The 12,029-nt window shown below is 45.7% G+C and overlaps 1 protein-coding gene across 1 annotated transcript; it reads right to left on the reverse strand.

Annotated features, from left to right (window-relative positions):
* Positions 1-3,217: 3,217 nt before the first annotated feature.
* LOC109884671 (uncharacterized) lies at positions 3,218-8,753 on the reverse strand. The gene is made up of 6 exons (XM_031820940.1): positions 8,488-8,753; positions 7,303-7,392; positions 6,833-7,001; positions 5,648-5,998; positions 4,512-5,444; positions 3,218-3,866 (listed from the first exon to the last, which is right to left on the reverse strand). Exons 1-6 carry the CDS (start codon positions 8,643-8,645, stop codon positions 3,822-3,824), a joined length of 1,746 nt encoding a protein of 581 aa, XP_031676800.1. The 5' UTR covers positions 8,646-8,753; the 3' UTR covers positions 3,218-3,821.
* Between the last annotated feature and the right edge of the window lie 3,276 nt (positions 8,754-12,029).

Consider the following 12,029-nt stretch of genomic DNA (forward strand, 5'->3'; position numbering starts at 1 on the left):
CAGATATGGGTTTACATACTATTCAAAATCTTTGAAATACGTCTAGCATTGGCTTTAGCCATTCTTAAGTTCCAGATGGGTTGGGTTAGGACTTTTACAGGCTCTTCTATTGGTTCCATTGTGACAGGCAAGCTCAATGAAGCCCAGGTAATGTATTAGAAATGATCATATTTGAATAGTACGTGAACCCTGGTCTGGTACAGAGAAGCAGAGAGGTGCATACGGGGCAAAATTTAATTAGGAGAGGGGGGGTTGTGCCTAAAGGCCGTTGTAATATCTCTCAGCCTGGCCAGGAACTGCTGTCAGCCCTCTCTCTCTCTCAGCCTGGCCAGGAACTGCTGTCAGCCCTCTCTCTCTCTCAGCCTGGCCAGGAACTGCTGTCACCCCCCCTCTCTCAGCCTGGCCAGGAACTGCTGTCACCCCCCTCTCTCAGCCTGGCCAGGAACTGCTGTCAGCCCTCTCTCTCTCTCAGCCTGGCCAAGAACTCCTGGGGGGGAGGAGTCAGATTTCAACACTGACTATTTAAAACCTTAATCTCCATTAGGGTTTCTCCTGTTACATCACTACAACATACTACAGGTACCACTTCCTGGTTCTGTTACATCACTACAACATAATACAGGTACCACTTCCTGGTCCTGTTACATCACTCAACATAATACAGGTACCACTTCCTGGTCCTGTTACATCACTACAACATAATACAGGTACCACTTCCTGGTCCTGTTACATCACTACAACATAATACAGGTACCACTTCCTGGTCCTGTTACATCACTACAACATAATACAGGTACCACTTCCTGGTGTCGTATACACTAACCCCTGGAGTGGTGTTGAACTGAAATGACTGCTGTCTCTCGTATAACAGGGGGCTGTTCCATGTTTTGCTGACGGAGCATTTTAAACAGTCCTACTGTATCTGAGTCACTGCTCTCAGAGAGAGAGAGACAGAGAGAGAAGCAGATGGAATCAAATGGATCAGTACCTTCGTGAAACTATGATCTCTGTTATCCAGATGTCCACATCCAGACCTCGGCTAAATCCCAAACGGTACCCTATTCCCTATGTAGTGCACTATTTTATATCAGAGCCCTATGGCACCCTATTCCCTACGTAGTGCACTATTTTATATTAGAGCCCTATGGCACTCTATTCCCTATATAGTGCACTATTTTATATCAGAGCCCTGTGGCACCCTATTCCCTACGTAGTGCACTATTTTATATTAGAGCCCTATAGCACCCTATTCCCTATGTAGTACACTATTTTATATCAGAGCCCTATGGCACCCTATTCCCTATATAGTGCACTATTTTATATTAGAGCCCTATGACACCCTATTCCCTACGTAGTGCACTACTTTATATCAGAGCCCTATGACACCCTATTCCCTATTATATAGTGCACTACTTTATTCACAAGACATACCCCAATGTGTCCTGTTCGAAAGTAGTGCACTATATATATATAGGGAATAGGGTGCCATAGGGCTCTGATATAAAGTAGTGCACTATATAGGGAATAGGGTGCCATAGGGCTCTGATATAAAGTAGTGCACTATATAGGGAATAGGGTGCCATAGGGCTCTGATATAAAGTAGTGCACTGTATAGGGAATAGGGTGCCATAGGGCTCTGATATAAAGTAGTGCACTATATAGGGAATAGGGTACCATTTGGGACGCCCCGTTCAGCAGGAAGTCATTCTCCTCGGCCTGCTCTAAGTGCCCGGATGGGAACACATTAAACAGTTGGTGTGGAGCTGAGATAAAGTCCAGTCATTTCTGCTTGACATTTAGCTCTGGGTCCAGCCAGCACTATTAGCTCTAGTCCACTTAACCATGTCTACAACCGTTAACTCACAATTACACCTGACCTAACGGCCCAGCGCCGGACAGCATCTGGCAGGAGCTGAAGTCTGGTTTTCTGATTAACCAAATAACCGTGGGGTGAAGTCTGGCATAGAACATCATCAGTACATAATGTACTGGCTGGCTTGTTGTGACATTATCTTCATAACCCAAATGACAATCATTTATTAAAGACATCATTTTACATGGCAACATCAAAACATCTGGGAATAATGTCATGTTGCGATGGTCGTTATGAGTATGGTACTTTAATCAGAATTCAAGTGGTGTAACTATTCCAATGGATAAAATGATACAGAGGGGTTCCATAAACAGGAAGTAGTATTATACAGTACAGGAAGTAGTATTATACAGTACAGAGGTTCCATAAACAGGAAGTAGTATTATACAGTACAGAGGGGTTCCATAAACAGGAAGTAGTATTATACAGTACAGAGAGGTTCCATAAACAGGAAGTAGTATTATACAGTACAGAGGGGTTCCATAAACAGGAAGTAGTATTATACAGTACAGAGGGGTTTCATAAACAGGAAGTAGTATTATACAGTACAGAGAGGTTCCATAAACAGGAAGTAGTATTATACAGTACAGAGGGGTTCCATAAACAGGAAGTAGTATTATACAGTACAGAGGGGTTCCATAAACAGGAAGTAGTATTATACAGTACAGAGGGGTTTCATAAACAGGAAGTAGTATTATACAGTACAGAGGGGTTCCATAAACAGGAAGTAGTATTATACAGTACAGAGGGGTTTCATAAACAGGAAGTAGTATTATACAGTACAGAGGGGTTCCATAAACAGGAAGTAGTATTATACAGGCGCACCAGTTTGAGTGTGTCAAGAACTGCAACGATGCTGGGTTTTTTACACTCAACAGTTTCCCTGTGTGTATCAAGAACGGTCCACCACCCAAAGGACATCCAGCCAACTTGACACAACTGTGGGAAGCATTGGAGTCAACATGGGCCAGCATCCCTGTGGAAGGCTTTCAACACCTTGTAGAGTCCCTGTGGAAGGCTTTCAACACCTTGTAGAGACCCTGTGGAAGGCTTTCAACACCTTGTAGAGACCCTGTGGAAGGCTTTCAACACCTTGTAGAGTCCCTGTGGAACGCTTTCAACACCTTGTAGAGTCCCTGTGGAAGGCTTTCAACACCTTGTAGAGTCCCTGTGGAAGGCTTTCAACACCTTGTAGAGACCCTGTGGAAGGCTTTCAACACCTTGTAGAGTCCCTGTGGAAGGCTTTCAAGACCTTGTAGAGTCCCTGTGGAAGGCTTTCAACACCTTGTAGAGTCCCTGTGGAAGGCTTTTAACACCTTGTAGAGTCCACGCCCCGATGAATTGAGGCTGTTCTGTGGGTTAAAAGGGGGTGCAACTCAATAATGTTTTGTACACTCAGTGTATAGCTTCACTAGTTTCTCTCTCTCTCTCTGCTCAAGACAGCTTGAGTTTCAATTTCCAAGTACAATCAATGTGGAGATAAGGGAAAATGCATGTAATTTATATTTGCTAATAAAACACACTTCACACAGAGATAACACCAGTCTACACATTTCACACAGAGATAACACCAGTCTACACATTTCACACAGAGATAACACCAGTCTACACATTTCACACAGAGATAACACCAGTCTACACATTTCACACAGAGATAACACCAGTCTACACATTTCACACAGAGATAACACCAGTCTACACATTTCACACAGAGATAACACCAGTCTACACATTTCCTAAATACAATAACATTGACCAAAGAATTGTCTTCCTGCTGAATCTGCAGGGTGCTGATTGGTTTGTTGCTGAATCTGCAGGGTGCTGATTGGTTTGTTGCTGAATCTGCAGGGTGCTGATTGTCTTGTTGCTGAATCTACAGGGTGCTGATTGTCTTGTTGCTGAATCTACAGGGTGCTGATTGTCTTGTTGCTGAATCTGCAGGGTGCTGCTATTTCTTCTTGTATTCAGGGAATAATTTTCTCCATGTGATATTCTGCATAGCAACAGAATCAATAGAATATATGTTATCATTATACAGTGTGGGTATATACAGGACCAGTCAAAAGGTTGGACACACCGACTCATTCAAGGGTTTATCTTTCTTTTTTATATTTTCTACATAAATTCCATCATTTGGTGTTTTGTTTTGTTGATGGTGGTGGAAAACGCTGGTCTCAGTCACCACTCCAGAATCTCCCATAAGTGTTCAATTGGGTTGAGATCTGGTGACTGAGACACACACACACACACACCTTTAAACCCCTCACGCTCCATTTGAGAGCCACTGAGATCCGAAAGTCACTGAGATCTCTTCTTCTATCCACGGTAACCAAAATAATGGCCCTAAGCATGATGGGATGTTAATTGCTAATTAACTCAGGAACCACACCTGTGTAGAAGCACCTGCTGCTTTCCATATACGTTACCTGTTACCTGGATGTCTGCAGTGAGTGCAGTCAGATGTTGGTAGGAACACATACAGTATGTTGTTGTACACAGTTGCACTCGCGTGTTTCCTTCATTTTACCAGTTATGTGGACTGTATATATTTATTTAAGAATCTTTTCATTTTGCATAACATCGTGATGATCATTTTGTGTATCTAGATACTCAAGGACTATTTCAGTAGTTCTTTTACCTTCTTGCCCCAAGTAGACTCCTTGGACTTCAGGTTCTCCAGCATCTCATAGGTGTTTCCCTCCTGGTCTGTGGCTGTGCTTTGTGTCCTCTTTAGGCCACCGTCCCCTGGGATCTGCTCATAGGTGTTGTCTGTAATCAGATGACGGGGAGGAGATGGCCCCTCTGGAACCTCTGCATACATACTCTCCTCCTGCTGAGGAGTCTGGTCCTGGGGGCTTCTGCCAGGGTCCCCTTCTCTCTGCTTCTGTGGTACCTTCCAGGGGGTGTCCCGGCCCTCACCAAGCCCGACAGAGGCCTGGTACAGTGGGTTGTTGCTCAGCTGATCCAGGCTTTGTGGTCCACCGTGGATCTGTGGCCGGGGGCTTTCCCTGGGGTCCTGAAGAGAGTAGGCGTGGCAGGTGACCCTCTTGGGGGGATTGGGGGAGTGAGAGGTGTTGGGGAAGCAATGGATGGTTATCCTGTCGGAGTACCCCTCCTCCTCCTCCTCCTCCGTGGCGTCGTCCAGGCGGGGTAGAGAGCGGCTCCGTCCATCTGGCAGGTTCAGCTCAGAGTACATGACTACTCCTGCTGCTGTGGAGGTGTTATTGGAGAACCAGGGCCCGGTGCTCCTCCTCTGGTTCAGACTCCCAGTACTGGCCAGTCTCTCCACTTTGTTCTGGTTCATGTGTATTTCTGCGTATTGGGTTTGACCGTGAGATGTGGTCTTGGTTTGGTCATGGTGTATTTCTGCGTATTGGGTTTGACTGTGAGATGTGGTCTTGTTGTGGTTAGCATGTATCTCAGCGTATTGGGTTTGACTGTGAGATGTGGTCTTGGTTTGGTCATGATGTATTTCGGCGTATTGGGTTTGAGACGCGCTCTTGTCAGACAAGGTTCCACTCAGAGAGTGGGTCAGAGGTGGGCCTCGCCTTGGGACTGGAGGTACTGCTTGCTAAAGACAGAACACAGGAAATACATTGGGTTTTTAGTCATAGAATATTTCTGTATGAAATACAGAAAGGTCACCTGAAGATGAACTAATACCACTGTAAATGTTTCCTACACCACAGGTCATGACCCTGTCGGGTAATACCATGTCATTACGTCACCGCCTATAACCTGACTTCAGCCATCGTAGCGGCTAGCCTACTGTACCTGTGGGAGGGACTTCCTGCCAATGGATACTGTTGATGTCAACTTCCTGTTGTTGGTTTTGGGCGGCAGCACGGGTGGCACTGCAGGGGGCTGCCTAGTTGGCGGCAGGTCATTCCATTGGTGTTGGTCATTCCGTGGGTCATTCCGTGGGTCATTCCGTGGGTCGTTCCATGGGTCGTTCCGTGGGTCATTGTGATGGTCCTTTTGATGGTCATTCTGTTGGTGTTGGTCATTCTTCTGTTCGTTCTGCTGGTCCCAGTAACTTCTCAGAGCTCGGACACTGACCCCACCAGTCTTCTTCTTCTCTTTGGTCTCGAACTGCACCACATCATACAGCTCTCCTGAGCTTGACTAAAACACAGAACACAGATGGCATGAGAAGATGCAACACAGAACACAGATAGACTGGGATGGCATGAGAAGATGCAACACAGATAGACTGAGATGGCATGAGAAGATAGACTGTGATGGCATGAGAAGATGCAACACAGAACACAGTTAGATTGCAACACATTATACAGCTGTCCTGAGCTTGACTGAACACAGACCACAGATAGACTACAACACCATAGGCTTCCTCTATCAGACAAGGTTACATTTTAACCAACATTTTCCCAACTGTGAGGGACTGACTCTGTCATGTTATTGGTTCACCTACCTGACAACAGTAACTCTGTCATGTTATTGGTTCTCCTACCTGACAACAGTATGTAGAGGTGAGGGACTCTGTCATGTTATTGGTTCTCCTACCTGACAACAGTATGTAGAGGTGAGGGACTCTGTCATGTTATTGGTTCTCCTACCTGACAACAGTAACTCTGTCATGTTATTGGTTCTCCTACCTGACAACAGTAACTCTGTCATGTTATTGGTTCTCCTACCTGACAACAGTATGTAGAGGTGAGGGACTCTGTCATGTTATTGGTTCTCCTACCTGACAACAGTATGTAGAGGTGAGGGACTCTGTCATGTTATTGGTTCTCCTACCTGACAACAGTAACTCTGTCATGTTATTGGTTCTCCTACCTGACAACAGTATGTAGAGGTGAGGGACTCTGTCATGTTATTGGTTCTCCTACCTGACAACAGTATGTAGAGGTGAGGGACTCTGTCATGTTATTGGTTCTCCTACCTGACAACAGTATGTAGAGGTGAGGGACTCTGTCATATTATTGGTTCTCCTACCTGACAACAGTATGTAGAGGTGAGGGACTCTCCAAAGGGCTGGATGGGATGGACTCTGTAGTGCTCTATCAGTTCTGTGAGGCTGTGGTGAGGCTGGTCGTCCCCGGAGATAGCGAACAGCCCAGCTTGGTCCTGGTTGATCACAAAATGGCGGCAGCGATCTTGTCCTCTGAGGAAGAATACAGGTTTAGTGAAGACGAAATGTGACGGCATGAGAAGATACAATACTGACTACAAACCTTGTTTTGGTGTAACAGTGTGTGAACAATCTAAATAGAATTCCTGTTCATTCCTTCTATTGAACAGAACCTTCTGGAAAGAAACAAAAACACATGCAATTGCAATCTTTAAAACCTTTCCCAACCCACTGTAGGCTAAGCTGCACATTTCGTTTTTTAAAGGAATGAAATGATATGTTTAATGTTTTGTTATGAAGTGTCTTAGGTAACCAAACCAGTACGAGGAATCACTTGTATGAGAGGATGTATCCTACGGCTTTGTCACTGAGTCTGATGAGAAAACATCCCAGAGGCTTGTCTCTCAGCTGATCCTCTGCTTCCCTGACAGGAAGGGAGGAAGTAGAGAACAAAATACGCTGTCAACTGATTTCACAGGGAAATTAGCTTTAATATACTGTATATATACTGTATATATATGTATAGCACATTGTTACATATTGTTTTATCTTTATCTCCTTCCCTCTTTATCGGTCTCCCTCTGTCTCTCTCTCTCTCTCTCTCTCTCTCTCTCTCTCTCTCTCTCTCTCTCTCTTCTCTCTCTCTCTCTCTCTCTCTCTCTCTCTCTCTCTCTCTGTCTCTCTGTCTCTCCCTCTCTCTGTCTCTCTCTCTCTCTGTCTCTCCTCCTCTCTCTCTCTCTCTCTCTCTCTCTCTCTCTCTCTCTCTCTCTCTCTGTCTCTCTCTCTCTCTCTCTCTCTCTCTCTCTCTCTCTCTCTCTCTCTCTCTCTCTCTCTCTCATTCTCTCTCTGTGTCTCTCTCTGTCTCTCTCATTCTCTCTCTGTGTCTCTCTCTGTCTCTCTCATTCTCTCTCTGTGTCTCTCTCTCTCTCTCTCTCTCTCTCATTCTCTCTCTGTGTCTCTCTCTGTCTCTCTCATTCTCTCTCTGTGTCTCTCTCTGTCTCTCTCATTCTCTCTCTCTGTCTCTCTCTGTCTCCCATAATGTGATGAAACCTGTTCAACCTGTGTGTTTTATTCGGTACATGGGAATCATTACACACAGCATTTTATCTACAACAAGTTTATTTTGATGGCGCTGGTGGGGAAAATGTCTTTATTCTGATTTTAAAATGTTCACATGAACATCTGTTCGCCAATTGGATAGAAACCCACTGTAGCTTCAGTCTCTCTCTTTGCACCATTTATGACAATTACTTGAGATGAAGAGCCTCAAAAAATATCCTTCTTTCTGCCTGTTTCAGAGTCCGTGGTTTTGAACCGACGGTATAATGTATTACTATATTCAATGAAACAATGAGGCATCCAAAACGATGCTACAGTTTGCTGTCAGAGAACTTCATTTGCTTTCAGACCTTCAATATACCTCAAAACAGAGATCTGATCTGCTAAAACACTGAGACAATTGTACTTATTCCCACTGCTGTCCTGTCCAGATTCCTCATTATGCAAGTATATCACTTACTTCCTGGTGGTGAAGCCTTGGAACCAATCGGGAAAGTTTCCTTCATGGAGGAGAATGAGAGGGGCCTGGGTCTCTGTAAACCACTTTAGAACCAGCTCCCTCAGCCCTCCTCCTCCTCCTCCTCCTCCTCCTCCTCCTCCCTCTGTTGTAGACTCCATATGAAGGTCCACACAGCTGGTCCTCTATTCTATTCTATCTCTGATCTATTCTCTCTCCCTGTTCTCTGTCTCTCTCTCCTTTCTCGGTCTCTCTCCTTCCTCTCTGTCTCTCTCCTCCCTCTCTGTCTCTCTCTCCTTTCTCTCTGTCTCTCTCTCTGTCTTTCTCCTTCCTCTCTGTCTCTCTCTCCTTTCTCTCTGTCTCTCTCTCCTTTCTCTCTCTCTCTCTCTCTCTCTCTCTCTCTCCTTCCTCTTTGTCTCTCTCTCCTTTCTCTCTGTCTCTCTCTCCTTTCTCTCTGTCTCTCTCTCTTTTCTCTCTGTCTCTTTCCTTTCACTCTCCTTTCTCTCTGTTTCTCTTTTTCTCTTTGTCTCTTTGTCTCTCTCTCTCTCTCTCTCTCTCTCTCTCTGTCTCTCTCTCTCTTTCTCTCTCTCTCTCTTTCTCTCTCTCTCTCTTTCTCTCTCTGTCTCTCTCTCTCTTTCTCTCTCTGTCTCTCTCTCTCTCTCTCTCTCTGTCTGTCACCAGGTCCAAGCAGCGTAGAAACAGCGGGTAACAGCCGTCTTCTCAGTCCTTAATGAAAGTTGTCCGTCACAGGTTCAAAACAGATCCTAGAAGAATAGACACCAGGACATCGCTGAAACACACCACATCTTATACTCAGCACATACAGCAGCTCTGACAATGGTTGGAGATTAAGGGCCTCATTTTCATATTTTCCGTTGCACGTCATCCAGTGTCCGTGTGTGTGTGTGTGTAAGTGTGTGTGTGTGTGTGTGTGCGCGCATTCATGTGTATGTGTGTGTGTGCATTCATGCGTATGTGTGTGTGTGTGTGTGTGTGTGTGTGTGTGTGTGTGTGTGTGTGTGCATTTGTGTGTGTGTGTGTGCATTTGTGTGTGTTTGTGTGTGTGTGCATTCATGCGTGTGTGTGTGCATTTGTGTGTGTGTGTGTGTGTGTGCATTCATGCGTATGTGTGTGTGTGTGTGTGTGTGTGTGTGTAGATGAACAGTGCGATGAACAGTGCCATTGTCTCAGTGTATCTTCCCCATTGGCCTTACCTCTACCAGTCCTACTACACTCTATACCTGAGTCAGTCATTTACCTATCTGTCTTTCTGATTCCGTACCACACTGTGACAACGGGGCTCGCATGGAAATAAATACAAACTCTCTTTCCTGCAGTCAAATGACCCAGTGGCCCCGTGGGGGGAATGTTAATCAGATTTTTCATGATTTATTTATTTTTTACTGCCCGAAAATCAGGTGTCAAACTATGTCAAACTGTTTAGTTATATCTCAGTCTTCTGTGATGTATATAATACAGTGTGGAATATTGGGATGTAAACTCAAGATGGAATACATTTTAACTCTATAACCCTGAGCGAGGCAGCACCCCGGGCGCCGAAGACGTGGGTGTTGATTAAGGCAGCCCCCCCCCCCACACCTCTCTGATTCAGGAGGGTTAAATGAGGAAGACGTGGATGTTGATTAAGGCAGCCCCCCCCCCCTACACCTCTCTGATTCAGGGGGGTTAAATGAGGAAGACGTGGATGTTGATTAAGGCAGCCCCCCCCCCCCCCCCCTACACCTCTCTGATTCAGGGGGGTTAAATGAGGAAGATGTGGATGATGATTAAGGCAGCCCCCCCCCCCTACAACTCTCTGATTCAGGGGGGTTAAATGAGGAAGACGTGGATGTTGATGAAGGCAGCCCCCCCCCCCCCCACACACACATTTTAGTTAAAGGAAAACTGTTTAGGTCTCCCCCTTACCTTCTTTAAGCCCATAACCATGTGTGTGAGGCGTATACGTTGTGTCAAAGTAGATTTGTTTAGGACTACCCAGAAACCCTGTGACCCCTGATTTAACCCACGGCAGTAAGAGGTCATTAATAACATAACAGACCATGAGTTACCCAGAAACCCTGTGACCCCTGATTTAACCCACGGCAGTAAGAGGTCATTACTAACATAACAGGTCATGAGTTACCCAGAAACCCTGTGACCCCTGATTTAACCCACGGCAGTAAGAGGTCATTAATAACATAACAGACCATGATTTACCCAGAAACCCTGTGACCCCTCTGTCTGTCTGTCTGTCTGTTAAATAACCCCTGTCTGTCTGTCTGTCTGTCTGTCTGTCTGTCTGTCTGTCTGTCTGTCTGTCTGTCTGTCTGTCTGTCTGTCCACAAATAAACAGATGAACTTAGATTGGCGTAAAATAAGAAAATAAGTCTGAAACCAAGCTGACAAACATTGTGATGTTTTCACTGTGTTCTCTGCTGGATAGATGAAATGTGATCTATCATCCCCATAATATGAGAGACACTCCAGTCTTCCCAGCATCAATATCAATACCTGACGCTGTAATTACATTTACACAGAGTACAGACTCTGATCCCATTGGTTGATTCTCTTCACCCAGAGTACAGACTCTGATCCCATTGGTTGATTCTCTTCACCCAGAGTACAGAATCTGATCCTATTGGTTGATTCTCATCACCCAGAGTACAGAATCTGACACCATTGGTTGATTCTCCTCACCCAGAGTACAGAATCTGATCCTATTGGTTGATTCTCATCACCCAGAGTACAGAATCTGATCCTATTGGTTGATTCTCATCACCCAGAGTACAGAATCTGATACCATTGGTTGATTATCTTCTATTATCTGTTCTCTGTCATTTCCACCACATCTGTCATCGATCCTCTCCGGATCCACAATCTGAATCCATCGGTCCTCTCCTGATCCACTATCTGAATCCATCGGTCCTCTCCTGATCCACTACCTGAACCCATCGGTCCTCTCCTGATCCACTACCTGAACCCATCAGTCCTCTCCTGATCCACTACCTGGACCCATCTGTCATCGGTCCTCTCCTGATCCACTACCTGAACCCATCGGTCCTCTCCTGATCCACTACCTGAACCCATCGGTCCTCTCCTGATCCACTACCTGAACCCATCGGTCCTCTCCTGATCCACTACCTGAACCCATCGGTCCTCTCCTGATCCACTACCTGAACCCATCTGTCCTCTCCTGATCCACTACCTGAACCCATCGGTCCTCTCCTGATCCACTATCTGAACCCATCGGTCCTCTCCTGATCCACTACCTGAACCCATCGGTCCTCTCCTGATCCACTACCTGAACCCATCAGTCCTCTCCTGATCCACTACCTGGACCCATCTGTCATCGGTCCTCTCCTGATCCACTACCTGAACCCATCGGTCCTCTCCTGATCCACTACCTGAACCCATCGGTCCTCTCCTGATCCACTACCTGAACCCATCGGTCCTCTCCTGATCCACTACCTGAACCCATCTGTCCTCTCCTGATCCACTACCTGAACCCATCGGTCCTCTCCTGATCCACTATCTGAACCCATCGG

The sequence above is a fragment of the Oncorhynchus kisutch genome, unplaced genomic scaffold (genome assembly GCF_002021735.2).
Source record: "Oncorhynchus kisutch isolate 150728-3 unplaced genomic scaffold, Okis_V2 scaffold3757, whole genome shotgun sequence".
Lineage (NCBI taxonomy): Eukaryota > Metazoa > Chordata > Actinopteri > Salmoniformes > Salmonidae > Oncorhynchus > Oncorhynchus kisutch.

Excerpts from the sequence above, each read along its gene's own strand:
- LOC109884671 (XM_031820940.1), bottom strand. The coding sequence starts at position 8,645 with ATGGAGTCTACAACAGAGGGAGGAGGAGGAGGAGGAGGAGGAGGAGGA. Across the intron at positions 7,002-7,302 it reads GGATACATCCTCTCATACAA|AGGACAAGATCGCTGCCGCC; the intron begins GTGATTCCTCGT and ends ATTCTTCCTCAG. Across the intron at positions 3,867-4,511 it reads AGTCTACTTGGGGCAAGAAG|AATATCACATGGAGAAAATT; the intron begins GTAAAAGAACTA and ends GTTGCTATGCAG.